General features: G+C 47.2%; 1 protein-coding gene across 1 annotated transcript; it reads left to right on the forward strand.

Moving 5' to 3' along the window:
* Positions 1-14145: 14145 nt before the first annotated feature.
* Positions 14146-15981, forward strand: LOC125538586 (NAC domain-containing protein 4). The gene is made up of 4 exons (XM_048701851.2): positions 14146-14303; positions 14443-14635; positions 14743-15047; positions 15155-15981. Exons 2-4 carry the CDS (start codon positions 14458-14460, stop codon positions 15737-15739), a joined length of 1068 nt encoding a protein of 355 aa, XP_048557808.1. The 5' UTR covers positions 14146-14303; positions 14443-14457; the 3' UTR covers positions 15740-15981.
* Positions 15982-18924: the final 2943 nt, after the last annotated feature.

Here is an 18924-nt window from a genome sequence, read left to right on the forward strand (position 1 = left end):
CCTGGGTGGTTTTGGTATTTCCTAACAACATATAGCTCATTGAGCTAATGCTACTTGACATATCCTCAACCACTTTCTCATATCCAAATATATCCCAAACCAAAAGTCAAACTTGGCCCCACCGATTTGATCTATCTGGCGCCACCGAGTTCACTTGACATAGCCACTGCCACAAACCCTAGTCTTTTTGGTCCCACCGATAGGGATCTCGGTCTCACCGAGATGGGATTGTAATCTCTCTATTTCCCTTCGTAACATTTCGGTCCAACCGAGATGAGCGATCTGTCCCACCGAGATTGCAATGCAAACTCTCTGTTTCCCTTTCGTAACGTTTTGGTCCTACCGAGAGAGCGAATCGGTCCCACCGAGATTGCCTGACCAACTCTCTGGTTAGTCTATTACCAAAATCGGTCTCATCGAGTTTGTGTAATTGGTCTCACCGAGATTACGTTATGCCCTCACCCTAATGATATCGGTCCCACCGAGTTGACTTGTCGGTCCCACCGAAAACCCTAACGGTCACATTATGAACTAAATCGGCCTGACCGAGTTGTATGATTCAGTCCCACCGAGTTTGGTGATTTGTGTGTAACGGTTAGATTTTGTGTGGAGGCTATATATACCCCTCCACCCACTCTTCATTCGTGGAGAGAGCCATCAGAACATGCCTACACTTCCAACATACATTTTCTGAGAGAGAACCACCTACACTTGTGTTGAGGTCAAGATACTTCATTCCAACCACATAAATCTTGATCTCTAGCCTTCCCCAAGTAGCTTTCCACTCAAATCATCTTTCCATCAAATCCTATGATATGAGAGAGAGAGAGAGAGAGTTGAGTGTTGGGGATACTATCATTTGAAGCACAAGAGCAAGGATTTCATCATCAACACACCATTTGTTACCTCTTGGAGAGTGGTGTCTCCTAGATTGGTTAGGTGTCACTTGGGAGACTCAGTCAAGATTGTGGAGTTGAACCAAGGAGTTTGTATGGGCAATGAGATCGCCTACTTCGTGAAGATCTACCCTAGTGAGGCAAGTCCTTCATGGGCGATGGCCATGGTGGGATAGACAAGGTTGCTTCTTCGTGGACCCTTCGTTGGTGGATCCCTCCGTGGACTCGCGCAACCGTTACCCTTCGTGGGTTGAAGTCTCCATCAACGTGGATGTACGATAGCACCACCTATCGGAACCACGCCATCTACATTGCGTTTGCTCCCTCTAAACTCCTCCCTTTACCTTCATATGCAATTGTTTTACATTCCGCTGCTATACTCTTAGAATTGCATGTGTAGGTTGTTTTCTTGACTTATGCTAAGTTGCTAAAATCTGCCAAGAATTAAAATTGGGAAAAGGCTAGATTTTTATTTGGTCAAGTAGTCTAATCACCCCCCTCTAGACATACTTTCGATCCTACAAGTGGCATCAGAGCTTTGGTCTCCATTTTCCTTGATTTCCGTAGCTTTGGTGATCATAGCTTTGGTTTCACAACCTAGGAGAGTATGGCGTCTAGTGAGGGAAATTACCACCGTAGAGGTCCTTATTTTGATGGTACTAATTTTTCTAGTTGGAAGCATAAGATGAAAGTGCATATTCTTGGACATAACCCCGTCGTTTGGGCTATTGTGTGTATTGGCTTGCAAGGTGAATTCTTTGATGGGAAGGAACCGAACTGTGAGGCTAGCGCGGAAGAGTTGAAGATGTTGCAATACAATGCTCAAGCTTGTGATATTCTCTTCAACGGATTGTGCCCCGAAGAATTCAACAAAATCAGTCGTCTTGAGAATGCAAAGGAAATTTGGGATACTTTAATTGATATGCAAGAAGGTACCGACTCCGTCAAGGAATCCAAATTGGATGTGCTCCAAAGTCAACTTGACAAGTTCAAAATGAAGGAGGGTGAAGGTGTCGCTGAAATGTACTCCAGGCTTGCTCTCATCACAAATGAGATTATCGGCTTAGGAAGTGAAGAGATGACCGATAGATTCATCATCAAGAAGATCCTAAGATTCTTGGATGGAAAATATGATACCGTGTGCACATTGATCCAAATGATGCCCAATTACAAAGATCTCAAGCCAACGGAAGTCATTGGAAGGATTGTTGCTCATGAGATGTCACTCAAGGATAAGGAAGAGCTTCACAACAAGTCAAGTGGTGCTTACAAAGCCTCATGTGATGCTCCCACATCATCAAGTGAGAAACAAAACTTCAATGAAGAATTGAGCCTAATGGTGAAGAACTTCAACAAGTTCTACAAGAGTAGAAGCAAGGAAAGAATTTCCAAGTTAAGGTCCTACAATGACAAAAGATCTTCAAGTCGTGAACGCAATTGCTACAATTGTGGAAGACCCGAACACTACTACAATGAGTGTACGGCTCCCTACAAAAGAAGAGAAGGTTCTCCCAAAAGAAGGAGTAGGAGATAAGAGTCACCACCAAGAGAGAGAAGGGGTAGAGATGACCGTTATGAACGAAGAACATCACAGAGAAGCAAGGATTCGGAAAGGAAGGACAAATCATCAAGGGGCTACACAAAACGAAGACATCAAGCTCACGTTGGTGAATGGGTATCCAGCTCCGACTCCAACTATCACTCCGAGAGAAGTTATCACTCCGACTTCGAATATACTCAAGATGAAGGTGTTGCCTGTCTAGCACTTGTGTCAACCAACTCCTACGACATATTTGAGTCACCAAATGAAGGAATTGGAAGATGCTTCATGGCTAAAGTCCCAAAGGTATCACACCCTGAGTATGTTGATTTCAATAGTGATGAAGATGACTTGCTAGGTGATGATGATTTACTTGTTGACAATTCTAGTGATGAAAACTATGATGAACTTGCTATTAATCATGCTAATCAAGACAAAACGAATGATGATGATAAGAAGGAGATTGAGCATCTAACTAAAGAGCTAAACACTCTTAAGTTAGCTCATGAAACTACCTTGGAAAATCATCGAGAGCTTTTAAAGACTCATGAGAAGTTGCGCTTCGAAAAGCTCAACCTTGAGCAAGAGCATGGGTTCTTAAAAGCGATCAATGATGATCTTCGCAAGAAAAGTTCCTCTTACATTGCCAAGCGTTTACTTTTGTCTACTTACATGCCACAAGTTAAATCTAGCAACAAGAGTAAGAAATATTCTTCTTCTAGTAGTAACAATAATCATGCTAAACCCAATGATGTTGCTTCTAGTAGTTCTCTTGATTCCACTAATGATTCTCTTAGCCAAGTTACACTTGAGCAAGAAAATAGCTTATTGAAGGGAATTATAGAGAAAGGTGTTTACAAGAGCCTTGCCGGAAGTAAGCAATTTGAGGAAATTGTACACAAGCAAGGAAGACACCGGAAGAATCAAGGTGTTGGTTTTGAACGAAAGTTCAATGCCAATGGAGTTGAGTGGGGAGAAGATCAATACCCCAAGACGAAATTTGTTCCTCAACAAGAGAAGTATGATCCTACTTCTTTCCAAAGAACACAAGCTCAAGATGATCTTCCACCACAAGACCACAAGCAAAAAGTCAAGGACAAGCTTCAAGAGGAGACTGATGCATTTGAAGAAGCTCCCAAAGCCTTGGTCAAGTGGGTTCCCAAGACTACATCAAGTTCTACTTCATCAAGTACAACTACAACTCCAAGGATTCCCATCAAGATGGTGTGGATCCCGAAGAATAAGAACGAGAGAGTTCTTGAGGGTGACTCCGTCAACACACTTCACTCATATCATTTTGGCGAGGACAAGTGCAAACAACTTCCATATCTTGCACTAGTTCAAGGAGTCACAAACCCTCTTGTTGCTAAGACAAGGGACAAGGTAACCTAATGCATTCATGGACATCATCTCATGTAAATATCACTCTGTCTATGGATATCCTTGTTTGTTCCTTGTGGGACTAACCCGTGTAGGTATTGAAAGTGCAACTCACTCCAAAGGATTGCTCCAAAGGATCTACATCAACATTGAGCATCTACATCTTCAACACCTACATGAAGTCATCATCGACAAAACCCAAGGTTAGTTCATCCCTCTTAGGGGGGATATCACATCTAGGGGGAGCTTTACTCTAATCAATTGAGCTAAAGCAACTCTAATGGTGTGAACACAACAATGCTTTATGTAAAAGTGGCAACCCCACTTGTGCTTAAACGATGAGTATGACCTACGATCAAATGTTCTCATTTGACTCCTAAGTCAATATACTCATATATAGATGACCTAGTCATCGCCAAATTGCTTGATAGATGCTATAGTGTTTGTGCATGCTTTGCCACATATTTATTTTGCCATCTTATTGTGTGAGCATGTTGGTTGCATATTTTACTCATTCGAGGACATCCATTTGTTGCTTTGATTGTTTGGCTTTTTCTCTTTTGCCAAATGTATGGACAAGAATGCCTAAGAACTCCCTCTATCTATCTATGCTTTCCTTGTCTCAAACTCTATTCATGCTACATCACAAAGTTTGATCAAGTCAGATTCGAACCACTCTGTGTGAGGAGCACTCGTAGTCCCTGATTCGTCATAGACTTAAACTTCCAAAACCTCTTTGTGCATTTCGGTATGACCGAGTCATCCATTTCGGTCACACCGAGATCACTAAGTTGATCTAGGTTTTCAATCTCGGTGCAACCGATTAGAACTTTTCGGTCACACCGAGTTGAAGTAACCGCTTGCAGTTCTGCATCTCGGTGCCACCGAGTTGTTCCACTTGGTCACACCGACAGGGTTAGGTTATATATACTGACGGGTCAAATTGTGGAATTTTTCCGAAACCTTTCACCCGCGCGTGACCTGCTCTGCCTCCTCGGGTCTCTGGATCGTCCTCTCACCGCCAGCGACCTCCCGCTGCTAGTCTCCACCACCGTCAACGGCAATCTGCCCTGCCGTTGCCGCCGTAGCAAGTTCACCGCCAAAGTAGGGTATGAAATTGATCTTTGTGCTATTCCTTAACTCCGATTCGTAGCACATTGCTTTGCCATGATTCTTGCCACGTATGAAATTATACTGTCCAGAAGCATCCCGTAGATTAGATTAGATTCAAAAATTTAGGGTTAGATCTCCGCCGAACTCATCTCGGACCGACCGAGTTGTAGAAATCGGTCTCACCGATTCAGCTTAGGCCATTGCACATGCGTTTTCGGTCTGACCAAAAATTGCAAATCGGTGTGACCGAGTTCGATTCTCTGTGAAACCCTAGCAGTCTCGGTGCCACCGAACTGTGACTCGGTCTGACCGAGTTCACTAGTTTAGGTTCCAAAAGCTGCTTCAGTATCACCGAGTTTACATATCGGTAGATCCGAAATGCTTTCTGTGAAGAACTAAAACTAAGTTCTTAAGTCATATGTTCTGCAAAAATTCTGCACTTTGTGATGCTCATCTACTCTACCCCATCTACAATCTATTCACAGGGTCTGCTGACAGTTTGCCTGCAAGATGTCTGATCAAAGTGACAGCCAGAACAAGTCTGAGGAGCAGGTTCATATGAGTGAGGGCACTAGTCCCTCTAGCACTTCTGATGAGGGCAGCAGGAGCACACCAAGCAACTTGCCCAAGGCAGCCACCAGAACAAGGAAGAAGAAGACCTCAGATTCTGAGGATGAGGATTATGTGGCTGTTGAGGAAGAAGTCAGCTCCAAGAAAAAGGTGCTGAAGAAAGAGTATGGCACAGTTGCATCAACCAAGCCTGGATTGCACAAAAAGGCCCCTGCCAAGAGGGTGCCAACCTTAAAAGTTAGAGCCTCAACCACTGATACCTCCAAGCCAACTAGAGAGGCTGCTGGAGAAGGAAAGAAAAGAAAAGAAAAGGGTCAAGAAGACCACTGCCAAAGTACTTGGCATATCCTCCATTATGAGAGATTCAGAAGAAGAGGAGGAGGAAGAGGATGCTGCACCAGCTCCTAAGGCTCAGAAGCTTATTGGAGATGCAATCAAGTCAGGGTCTGCTCCATCTAAGCCCAAGTCTGCTGCTCAGAAACCCCCAAAACCCAAGAGGAACACCAGGAATATACCTGCTGAGGAGAAAAACAAGGCCCCAGTGCCTGAAGCTGAAGAAGAAGATGATGATTCTCTTGTCTTCAGGAAGTTGAAGCCCAAAATTCCTGACTACAATGATGCTCACCTAGTCGCTGAGGACATGCACATCAAGAAAGATGCAGGATTGAGGTTGTGGAGACAGTCTGATCCCTATGCTGTTAGGAGGAGGACTGCAGTTGACTACAGGTTCCATACAAATGAACAACAAGATTTCTATGAGACCATTCTGCTTGACAAGAAGCCCATAGTGTGTGACATGAAATGGGTGGAATGGGAGTTCATCCGGGAAAAATGAAGATCACTTCCCTGGAGTGTATGACAACTTTAAGGCTTGTGGAGTAGATGAATTCGTTGGACAAAAGCTCACCAAATGGAATTATGGGTTGATCATGCAGTTCTACTCCACTGCCCACTTCTATCCAGATGGGAGGATAATTTGGATGTCTGAGGGTACTAGGTACCAGTCCACAGTTGATGAATGGGCCAAGCTAATCAATGCCCCAAAGGAACATGAAGATGACTTGGATGTGTATGCCACCAAGAAGAAAGACCACAACTCAATGGCAAACGTGTACAAGGAGATCCCTGATAAGGCTTTAGAAACACATAAGTTTGGATCTGTACACTATCTGTTGTCTGGTCTGCCTACCATTAAGTGGATCTTAAGGCACACATTGCTACCTAAGTCAGGAGATCACAAGATGATCCGAGGACACTCCATCAACATGCTGCAAATTTTTGATGTTCCCTAGAAATTCAAAATGAGCTTGATTGTAGAAACGATCAAAAGGACTGTTGCTGATCAAAAGAGGAGTTGTGGATATGCTCCACACATTCAGGAGCTCATCAACTCTAAAATGGGCACAAGGACTTACTTGTTGGACAAGGAGCATCTACCTCTATATCCTGAGTTTGAAAACAACACTGTTGTGATGAATGAGGAAGAACCATCATCAGCTCAAGTCCAGGAGAAGAGAGCTAAGGAAAAGGCTGAGAAAGCTGCCCAGATGCCAAGTGTTGAAGAGGCATCTCGAGTCTTCCTGAAGAGCAAGCAAGATCAGTTAGGCTATCTGATTCAAGCTACACTGATGATTGAGAAGGGCTTGGCCACCCTAACTCAGAATCAGGAGAGCCTGGAGAGGATTGTGGAAACAAAATTCTATGATCTTGATCTGAAGGTGACTGAGATTCAGACTGCAGTTGAGCAGCTTCAGGAGGAAGCAGAGGAGAGGAGAGGAAAAGCAACCACTGATGCTTTTAAGCGTGTGCAACGAGGTTCAAGGTCTGCTGCAGTGCTAGTCTCAGATGCTAGAGCTTCAGTGTCAGCACCAGTAGTTACAGCTCCAGTGCCACCTCCAGCACCCACTCCATCAGCTCCAACTACTTCATCGTAAGCCTTCGTCCTTGGAGTTCTATCTACACCACCTCCCGAAGACCAAGCTTGAGAGACGTATAGCACTATGCATTTTCAAACTTTTTGGTAACTTATTGCCAAAGGAGGAGAAATATGTATAGATCATAGGCTTCGAGAGAGAGCGTCTTGCTTTTTGTCTCTCTTGCTATTTTGGTTGAACTACTTTATTGTGTGCTTGTGTGAGATACTTTATGTCCTTGTGAGATACTTATATGATCATGTGGTTGATCATATGCTACCTTAATGTTTGGTTGAATGATGCTATCCTTTATATTCATATATATGATCATTCACTTGCTTGGTGATGAGTGCATGCTTTTAATTTCTATCATTTTGAGCGCTCCACCAAGATGTATGTGACATGGAAGAGTAAAACATGATCCTAATCAATTGTGCATTTGCATTAAAAAACAAATTTTAAATAATGCACAAATTTAGGGGGAGCTCTTGCTTATCACATACTTCTCAAAGAGACGATGTTTTTCAATCTTATAATCATCTGTTGAAGCTTTGATCTATATGTTGTCATCAATTACCAAAAATGGGGAGATAGAAAGTGCAACTATCCCTGGGTGGTTTTGGTAATTCCTAACAACATATAGCTCATTGAGCTAATGCTACTTGAAGATAAATATTTCAAGAAAAGCTCAATGATTGGGATGGCATGGATTAAAAAGTGGACCCCTCAAAATGCTAAGGACAAAAAAATTGGCTTAAGCTCAAAGCACAAGACTCTACATTTCATTTTTAGTGATCCAAGATCACATTGAGTCCATAGGAAAAGCCAATACTATTAAGGGCGAATGACGTATTGTTTAATGAGGTTCTTGCTCAAAGTGCTTAGTGATATGCTCCACAACCCTCAACTACTTTCTCATATCCAAATATATCCCAAACCAAAAGTCAAACTCGGCCCCACTGATTTGATCTATCCGGCGCCACCGAGTTCACTTGACATAGTTACTGCCACAAACCCTAGTCTTTTCGGTCTCATCGATAGGGATCTCGGTCTCACCGAGATGGAATTGTAATCTCTTTGTTTCCCTTCATAACTTTTCGGTCCAACTGAGATGAGCGATCGGTCCCACCGATATTGCAATGCAAACTCTCTGTTTCCCTTTCGTAACGTTTCAGTCCTACCGAGAGAGCGAATCGGTCCCACCGAGATTGCCTGACGAACTCTCTGGTTAGTCTATTACCAAAATCGGTCTCACCGAGTTTGTGTAATCGGTCTCACCGGGATTACATTATGCCCTAACCCTAATGATATCGGTCCCACCGAGTTGACTTGTCGGTCCCACCGAAAACCCTAACGGTCACATTATGAACTAAATCGCTCTAACCGAGTTGTATGATTCGGTCCCACTGAGTTTGGTGATTTGTGTGTGACGGTTAGATTTTGTGTGGAGGCTATATATACCCCTCCACCCATTCTTCATTCGTGGAGAGAGCCATCAGAACATGCCTACACTTCCAACATACATTTTCTGAGAGAGAACCACCTACACTTGTGTTGAGGTCAAGATACTTCATTCCAACCACATAAATCTTGATCTCTAGCCTTCCCCAAGTTGCTTTCCACTCAAATCATCTTTCCATCAAATCCTATCCTCTGAGAGAGAGAGTTGAGTGTTGGGGAGACTATCATTTGAAGCACAAGAGTAAGGAGTTCATCATCAACACACCATTTATTACCTCTTGGAGAGTGGTGTCTCCTAGATTGATTAGGTGTCACTTGGGAGCCTCCGTCAATATTGTGGAGTTGAACCAAGGAGTTTGTACGGGCAAGGAGATCGCCTACTTCATGAAGATATACCCTAGTGAGGCAAGTCCTTCGTGGGCGATGGCCATGGTGGGATAGACAAGGTTGCTTCTTCATGGACCCTTCGTGGGTGGAGCCCTCCGTGGACTCGAGCAACCGTTACCCTTCGTGAGTTGAAGTCTCCATCAACGTGGATGTACGATAGCACCACCTATCGGAACCACGCCAAAAATCTCCGTGTCTACATTGTGTTTGCTCCCTCCAAACTCCTCCCTTTACCTTTACCTTCATATGCAATTGTTTTACATTCCGCTGCTATGCTCTTAGAATTGCATGTGTAGGTTGTTTGCTTGACTTGTGCTAAGTTGCTAAAATCTTCCAAGAATTAAAATTGGGAAAAGGCTAGATTTTTATTTGGTCAAGTAGTCTAATCACCCCCTTTACCTTCTCTTAGCCGTGTGCGGTGCCCCCTCCACAGTTACACACCTCGGTCATATCGTTGTAGTGCTTAGGCAAAGCCCTGCGCCGATAACTTCATCATCACCGTCAACACGCCGTCGTCCTGACGAAACTCTCCCTCGTCCTCAACTGGATCAAGAGCTCGAGGGACGCCATCGAGCTGAACGTGTGCTGAACACGGAGGTGCCATACGTTCGGTGCTTGGATCAGTTGAATCGCGAAGACGTTCGACTACATCAACTGCGTTATTAAACGCTTCCACTTTCGGTCTACGAGGGTACATGGACACACTCTCCCCTCTCGTTGCTATGCATCACCTAGATAGGTCTTGTGTGACCGTAGGAATTTTTTTGAAATACTGCGTTCCCCAACAACAACCTCCTATGGAACAGATGCCTCTTGATTCAGAGGTTTTCGAGGTGCCGCCTACGGTACCTCCATTTGTGCTAACTCAACCCAATGTTGTTGCTCATGCTGCTGCTCAAAAGGCAGCAGCAAATGAGAAGAAGGATGGCAGGGGGAATAACATGAAATCGCAGCCGTTCCTCACCACTTTTGTGCTTAAGAAGATGTGTGAGATCATAGCTAGTGGGGTGAGGACTGACAAAGGCTTCAAGGAGGTGCACTTGAACCTTGTTACAAAGCAGGTGTTTGACTTATGTGGACAGGAGGTCACCTCGACCCAGGTGTACAACCACCTAAGGAAGTGGAGATCCCGATGGATCCAAGTGTCCAGGCTCAGAGACCTTAGCGGTGCTTCATAGGATGAGGACACCTACTCGATCCTTCTGGAGGCAGAGCACTACCAAGGCCACATCGTGGTTAACTTAGAAACCATGCCATTCTAACAGACTAGCAGTTCAAGCCTATGAACCATTGCCATACTAACTAACATGTTTGCCCTATTTCTTCTTAGGCTCACCCCAAGGACGCAGAGTTCCTCAACACCCCTATCCAGAACTACCACTAGATGCAGCAGATCTTGTCCTTCGGGCTAGTAACCGGCAAGCATGCCATGGGCTCTGGTCAGCCATTGGGCTCGCTGATGCCGGAGTATCCAGACACCCAGGAGTCAGACACCATCAACGTTGATGCTCCTGAGAAGGATGTTGAGCACATTCCTGTGCTTGATAGGAAGAAGAAGCGGGCAGGCTTCATGGAGGAGGAGCTAAGCGTCTTCAGCAGCATGACTGAGGCAGTGAAGGAGGTGGCCAGCGCCATCAGAGAGAGCAAGAGTGTGGATGTCCACCCTAAACTCTACAGCGCCGTCATGGATCAGATTGTCTTCAGCCCAGAGGATCTCATGGTGGCTCTCAGCCACCTGCTGGACAGTAAAGCCCAGGGTGTTGGGTTTGTTGCCATGGGAGCAGACCACAAGGTGCTCTGGCTGAGGACCTGGTTGGGCAAGCACTACTACTGCTGCTGCTTATACTGGCGGCGGCGGCGTCCATGATCCTCGACGGCGATGGCGACAAGGATGACGGCGACGATGACGATGTATATTTTGTGTAGTTAGGGCTTGAAAACAATCTTATGGTGTGTATATTTTGGTGAGGTGGTATATACTAACCCCCCACGGTGATCCTCGCGGTGATCACGAACTTGTGGTGGTAGGATGACACCCTCTTTTGGATGTGGTAGTAGGATGACACCATAGTAGTGCTAGGTTGAACTTGCTATGATCATGCATGCTTACTAATGCTCTTTTGCTCCATTGCTTGCTCCTAGAGTTCTTCATTGCTTGTTGTTTGTGTGTTCCAATGCTTGTTGCTTGAACTTATTGCTCGTTTGCACTGCCAGGGCAAGTGGTATGTGGTGTTCGAAGGTAGGGTTTCAGGGGTTTATAGTTCATGGGACGTTTGCAACAAACAAGTTTCAGGGTACAACAACAACAATCACAGAGGAGGGTTTAAAAGTAGGCATGCGGCAGAAGATGCTTACTTCAAGTATGTGCGAGAGCATTCATGCAGCAAGGTTAAGGTTGGCAAGAAGGCGGATCGACCGTTAGGGCTGAAGAACTTCATTTTCTTCGTCCAGTTCATCGTCATAGCAGTGTTGTGGCGTTGGCGTGCTTGGTATGATCGTATGTAAGGTGTAGTAGTATTGGTAAGCTCACCAAGTAGGATACAAAGTGAGCACAACTCTATGCTTGTATGTAACCAAACAACATGCACCCGTGTGAGCACATACAATGCGAGCAACCAAACGCAGTGCGTGGAGGCACGATGCAGGGAGAGGACATGCATGCAACCAAACTAAGTGCAAATCCGTCCATTGATTTTTGACCTGCATTTGCTCAGTCAGATCCAACTAGAACAAGTATGCAAATTGAAAAGAAACGATGCAGATAATCAAACACACCCTTGGTGTATCAGGCTGTAGAGGTCGCTGTAGATGCTCTTACCGGAGATTGGAGAACACAAGGAGTTGCTCTAACCAGTACGGTCCCATATCACGAACACACACTGTGTGCTAGCGCTGATTCAGTATCACGAATACACGAATCTGTAATTATTTTGTTTCACGCAACCACGGAAGTAAAGTAATCTTGAATTCTTCAGCCGCTATGTGCCCCGTACCAACGCAACGATAGTGTACCACATGCCTAGCATAGATCTGTCAAGCTTTGCAGTGGACGCCCACACGGGAATATTGCACAGTAGCCCCTGCCTGCTCAGTGCTCACACACATCCGTTCCGTTTTAAGCCCCGCAGCCTCAAGTGGATCCTCTGTGCATGCACTGGCACTACAGGGACGCCGGTCTTTAAGAAATGGATGCTACGCGTATGCATGATTGAACATCTATCTTTCCTTGGACGCATGTAGAGCGTTGTGATCCTCCGCTATTCGGCTATATCGTCTCGTGACCGATGCGCTGTCTCCGAGCTGCTGGTTCATCATGCATGCCGGGCATTGGTCGAGCCATGGCAAATCAGGTTGGGCTGCATCTTATTTTATTTCCTTTTCTTTTCTGAATTTGAGATGTGGGCTGCATCGATCTCTCTGTGTGTCGGTAGGCCAGCCTATGATCTACTCCTATGATCGATCATCAACTGCGCAACAGTAGGAGTATGATCATGCCGTCATTAAACATCGAGATGATAAAATCATGTCGCTTGAAGTACTAGTACTGCTTGTAGCTAGGCTGGGTCTCTTCTGATGTTCTGAGTTGCAGAAAGAATGTACACTTCGTACCGCTGGCTTTATAAATGTATTCAGCACAGGTCAGAGATTCCAAAGGTTATGGTTAGGTTACCGCTACATCAACAATTCAAAAAGAGAAACAAGAAAAATGGCTTTGATATTTCTCCATATGACCAATAAATAACTATTTCCATCTGAAAAAAGGAAAAAATAACCACGTATTTTCTAGTAAACGCTAGAATGGAACTATTAGACCTAGCTACTTCAGGATTTATGGGAGTACAAGAGGATGAGAAAATATTTATTTAACGGCTATAATTTGTGAGAGCATTTATGGTTTAGTAGATCGAGAATTATAAAAAATCACCGGAAGTATACAATATCTCGAACATAATAAAAACTACACCGTGATTTTGAGACCATCGAATGGCCACTACTGTCGTCAGAACAAGCCGTCGACTTGATCTTGTCGATAACAACTGGGATGTCTTCGTGCGCGTGCCTCTAAGGACCAGCGCACTGGAGCCACAGTCGTCGCCATTGAATTGTTGCATAGACCTGAAGCACCCGACATCAAATCTCACCACATGACAAGAAACCCTAACCTCATCGCCTCAAGAAGATGCCAGGAATCTACGCTGGAGCTCCGTTGACTACGTCCAGCGGGAAGAACTCGAGGGGGGTCGAACCCCGGAAGACAAATTCGAAGAAGAAGCACCTCCATCTGTCCAATCGTCGCACCAGCAAGGACTAAAAATCCTAACCTAAATTACTAACCGAAGCGAAGACACCAGATTTCCCTTCCCTCCACCGGACATCAGAGTTGTAGGCAGAGGGGAGACTAATCCATGGGTTCGTCGATGAAGTCTGAAAGGAGAAGTTTGCCCTAACCACCTAGGGTTGGGGGACGAAACCAGAGGAAGTCACGGCGCTTAGGTCAGCCGACTAGAGCGCTAGCGTATTATCGACATTTTACAGTAAGTTACAGAGATGTACTTCCTTTGTAAACTATGATCTAAACGCTCTTATATTAGTTTATCGAGGGAGTAATATTTTGTCTATCTCTAGTGCAAAAACTCTGCCGTGTTTGTTGTCAGATAAAAGTACGAATATCTCGCACGGGTCATATCGTCCGATCGGTCCTTGGTGCCGGTTAAGAACCAAGGAATTCTCGACCGAGAATTATCAAAATCAGAAAAACAAATTACTCCACTTGGCCCATAGTCCTTTTATTTAGCATTAATTGAGTCTGTAATTAATTTTGCTGAGTGCAAGCACGCCCGATGTAGAAGCATCACCACGGAGTTCCTTAAATCGCCACGTCTCTTTCTACTAAAAGGAATAAGGATCCCCCTCTCGCGTCCAGACGGCAAATTCCAGTATTTAAGCGCGCCACCTCCATCTCCGCTTTATTTTCTCTCAACAACTCCCCTTCGATCCATCCGCTGCCGATTGAGTCCATATCATCATCATCAGTTCCAAAAGGTAATTAATTACCACCTTATCATCATGGCCCTTCTTCGGATCTCTCTCTCTCTCTCTCTCTCATCCCTCAATCCAGTGGATGATGCTTCTGTTTCATCCATGATTCAAGCTTTCTATGATCTGTTTGGTTGATTTCTAGAGGGAAAAACAAGTGATGGAGCACGGCGAGCAGGAGCAGCACGCCATGGACCTGCCGCCGGGCTTCCGCTTCCACCCCACCGACGAGGAGCTCATCACGCACTACCTGGCCAAGAAGGTCGCCGACGCCCGCTTCGCCGCCCTCGCCGTCTCCGTCGCCGACCTCAACAAGTGCGAGCCCTGGGACCTGCCATGTAAGCACCTCTTCATGCACCAACCTGTGTGATCCATACGATAGAACCCACGAGCTACCGAATTGATCAGACAACGCGCGCGCGCGCGCTCGTGGGTGTGCATGCAGCGCTGGCTAGGATGGGGGAGAAGGAGTGGTACTTCTTCTGCCTCAAGGACCGCAAGTACCCGACGGGGCTCAGGACCAACAGGGCCACCGAGTCCGGCTACTGGAAGGCCACCGGCAAGGACAAGGACATCTTCAGGGGCAAGGCCCTCGTCGGCATGAAGAAGACGCTCGTCTTCTACACCGGGAGGGCGCCCAAGGGCGACAAGTCCGGCTGGGTCATGCACGAGTACCGCCTCAACGCCAAGCTCCACGCCGCCAGCACCAGCCGCGGCTCCCTCTCCGGCGGCAGGGCCGCATCGTCCAGGGTAGCAACATCTTTTCACCATGCAACATGTATCTTGCTTTTGCTTGTGATCGATCATATATACTTGGTCAGTCGTAGTAATCTCCGGCCGGCCGGTTATCTTTGCAGAACGAGTGGGTGCTGTGCAGGGTGTTCAAGAAGAGCCTGCTAGGCGGCGTAGTGTCGTCGGCGCCGGCGTCGTCAGCAGCAAAGAAGAGCGGCGTGGGGACGATGGAGGAGATAGGGTCCTCCGTGGCCGCCGTCACCCCGCTCCCTCCGCTCCTGGACATGTCCGGCTCCGGCGCCTCCTTCGTCGACCCGGCGGCGCACGTGACCTGCTTCTCCAACAACGCGCTGGAGGCGGGCCAGTTCTTCAACCCAACGGCGACGGGCGGCTGCGCCACGGACACGGACCACCACGGCCTAGCCTCATCGTACTCCCCGTTGGCAAGCTTCACGCAGTACGGGGGCCAGCTGCACCACGGCGTGAGCCTGAGCCTGGTGCAGCTCCTGGAGAGCAGCGGGTACCACCGCGGTCTCGCCGACGACATGGCGCCGTGCGGCAACCAGCAGCAGCAGCCGGCGGCGTGTAAGGGCGAGCGGGAGAGGCTGAGCGCGTCGCAGGACACCGGGCTCACCTCCGACGTGAACCCCGAGATCTCTTCCTCCTTCGGCCAAAAGTTCGACCACGAGCCCGCGCCGTGGGGCTACTGACCAAGCAAGCTCTCCGCATGCACCGCGTTCGTGGCGAAGGATCGATCGATTATTAGCGCATATACCGGTGCTTGACTACTGTAAATAAGCCCGCGAGGGATCGAGCTAGCACCGTTAATTAGCTTCATTGTGGTGTGATCTGTATAGTTGTAGATTAATCAGCAGTGTGGTGATTTGGGGGGTGTAATTAGCATTATTGTATTGGGATCCATCAATATACTACGTAGTATATTTCATTATCATTTTGCCAGGTTATGATCAATCAATCAACTAAGATATGGATAGTTTTGGCAGCTGCGTTCGTTAAGTTAGCAGGTCGATCAGTTAGGCTATAGATAGACTACTAATTCTCTGTAATATAACTATGTGGTGAGTAGCTAGCTACTGAGTGTGTGATGATCTCATGACGGAAACCTAACAGTTTGACCTGTTGCGATAGTAGTTAGCACCGCTAGCTAATCTAGCAATTAGAGCTTAAAAGAATGGGTGGCGCCGGAGCTCTGCGCCATTACTGTCTTGCTACCTTTGGCCCATGACTGGCATGTCTCAACCGTCACACGCAAATCTAATCCCGATTACTGTCCTTGGGCGCGGATCACATCACGTCGCCGCCCTTGCACAGTGCGCATGACATGACATGATGGGGGCGAGTTCAGTATTAGGGTTCCCCGTGCCTTGTCTCAATGCATGTGTGCCCCCCTAATGATTCGATGATCAGCTCCGTGGCATCTGATCGAGTGGGCCCCGCACCTCCTTAGTCGAGCATCTGCTGTTCTCAATCAAAATCATGGTGGATCCAGTTCATGAAGATTAGTATATAAGTGTGTGTTGCATGATTATCTTATTGAAAGAGAATTAGGGAGTATGTGGCGGGAAGCAGGGGCCGGTTAGGTCAGCTAACCAGAGAGAGAGAGAGAGAGAGAGAGAGAGCGCTTCCCTAGCATGCATGTCCATGGCCAGGGAGGGAGGTGATGAGCGAATGTGGCAAGGACATGTGTGCAGTCTCTGGATCCTCTTGGGCCGTCGGGGTGGGCCACCTCCCGTAGTTTAAGATATCTCCTCTCCGTTTTAGTGTGTCTCGTATCTCTGGACACCATCTTCTCCGGAAATATATTCCCTCTCCTGTCTGATTAAAGTATTTTGGTAGGGGCGCAAGTGTCGATTTGACGGGTGTTCCAACTTCCGGCGATTGATCCATAGCTGCCTACCATTTTTGTTTTCTCTTTGCTAGGGTAGGGTGGATAGGGTGTGCACCGACTGTTCCATGCAACAGCTGTGCACGGGTGAATCGTGGGTTTTATTTTACCTCTGCCTTCCCATCACGTTCAGCTTCATTTGACCGGTCTTTTTCACCGTCCTGCCCTGCCCCCATCGAGATTCGCTCAGTAAAAATTACAGCTTCTGTAAAAAGTGATCTAATCCAGAAAAACAGGGAAAGAAAACGAGGCCAGTTATGGGAACGGAAAGCCGTGGACGCAGGGGCCTCCCTGCCGTCCCTCTCCGGCGGTGCCCGTCATCCAAGCCCTTATCGCAGCGTAATTACGCTGTGAGGTCACTCGCCGCAATGCTACGGATCGACCAGTTCCGTTCCGTTCCATCTCCAAACTTAATGCTTTCCGTCCGAGAAGTTTAGCCGTGATCGATCGATCGCTGTGACGAGAGTCGAGAGCCATAGTTGTCGCGTGATTTGATTTCGATCAAGATCGCCTTGGCCACAGCGCCCAGTCCCTTTCGGAAGAACAAGAGAAACTCCATGGCCACGAGACGAGAGATGTCGTCGAACCGGCTGTGGGGGCGGGACCCTCTGGAGCCCCAAAACCGGAAGGGGCGAAGGGCAAATCCATGCAAGGAACAAGGGAGGGGAGCAGGCCCTGAGTCTGAGTGGGCAGCAGGCGTTGGCGTGAGATTCCAGGCCCTGATGTGTCTGTCACGCACACTGTGCCTGCTGCCATGGGAACTGTCAAGCCACCACGCCGGCCCGTCGGCCTCACCACGAGAAAATATTCCCCCCGTCCTCTGACCGCTTTTGTAGGCTTCCTTCCCTTGTGCCCCGTCACTTGTCCCGGCCGTGTTGCCGTGCACACAAGTAGCACGGGACTAGGCCATCGATCCATCGAGCATCGGCCTTGCTGGCCGGACGCATGCATGTGGCCGGCCACTGGATCTGGTTCGCTGTGCGGGGCGTTTGGCATGTACCCAACCCAACCCAAGCACGCGCGATCGGCCTACCATCACCATGCATGCGTTGGATCAGCGTTTCACGGGAACGATCGACGTGCATGTGCGTATAGTTCTGCAGCGGCGGGCGGGCGGGCGGGTGGGGCATGATCGATGCTGCCTCGGGTCGTGGTGGAGATGTGTGTGTGTGTGTGTGTGTGTGTGTGTGTGTGCGGGACATGGCCCAGGAGATACGCGGCGCGGGCAGATATACCGGTGGACACGTTGCTTTCTCCGTGACCGTGAAACGCTCCGGCCTCCATCCACGCCATGGCAGGTGCAGTTCATCACTGTGTGTTGATGCAAAAATTGCCATGCGCGGGGGACACGAAAAATGGCAGACAAGCTTATACTATACGCATGGCAGTGATGTACAGTGTCCAAATAGAACAGCCTTAGAGCAACTCTCCGCTAAGGCCAACTCTAACGGATCCCATAACCGGTTTTACTTTTCTAACCTGGACCTAGCCGCACCCGTAAGGCCTCGTATAATGAGAGATGCTTAGAGATGCTTAGAAAAATAAACGAGGTTTTTCAAAAGCACCGGTGTCTATTTTTACATGAAAGACGCTTAGTTAAGCGTCTATCCTGTACAAATAAGCACCGGTTCTTAAAAAAAGTCTGATTTATTTCTCTAAGCACCTCCCTAAACACCTCCCATTGTACAAGACCTAAAATTATCAGGACATGTCCAAACGCGGGGGCTTGCGGTCGGCGTCAGGATCTAATTCCCACTGATATCCCGATTTATTGGCAGTTACATGCTTCGAATCCTGGCATCGAACGCCACCAGGCACAAATAGATGCGTCGAGCGCTTCATTCCTTTTTTTTCCCTGCATGTGACGCATTAGCAGTTTAATTAGCGCACAATTAGCGCCCTGGTAGCGTTTTGCGTTGGAAGGCTGGGCTCTTAGATATTTTCCAATTTTAAAAAATATTTTTTTTTCTCTATAAGCGCCTGGTCAGG

Source organism: Triticum urartu, chromosome 2A (genome assembly GCF_056163025.1).
Source record: "Triticum urartu cultivar PI428250 chromosome 2A, HENAU_Tu73, whole genome shotgun sequence".
Taxonomy (NCBI): domain Eukaryota; kingdom Viridiplantae; phylum Streptophyta; class Magnoliopsida; order Poales; family Poaceae; genus Triticum; species Triticum urartu.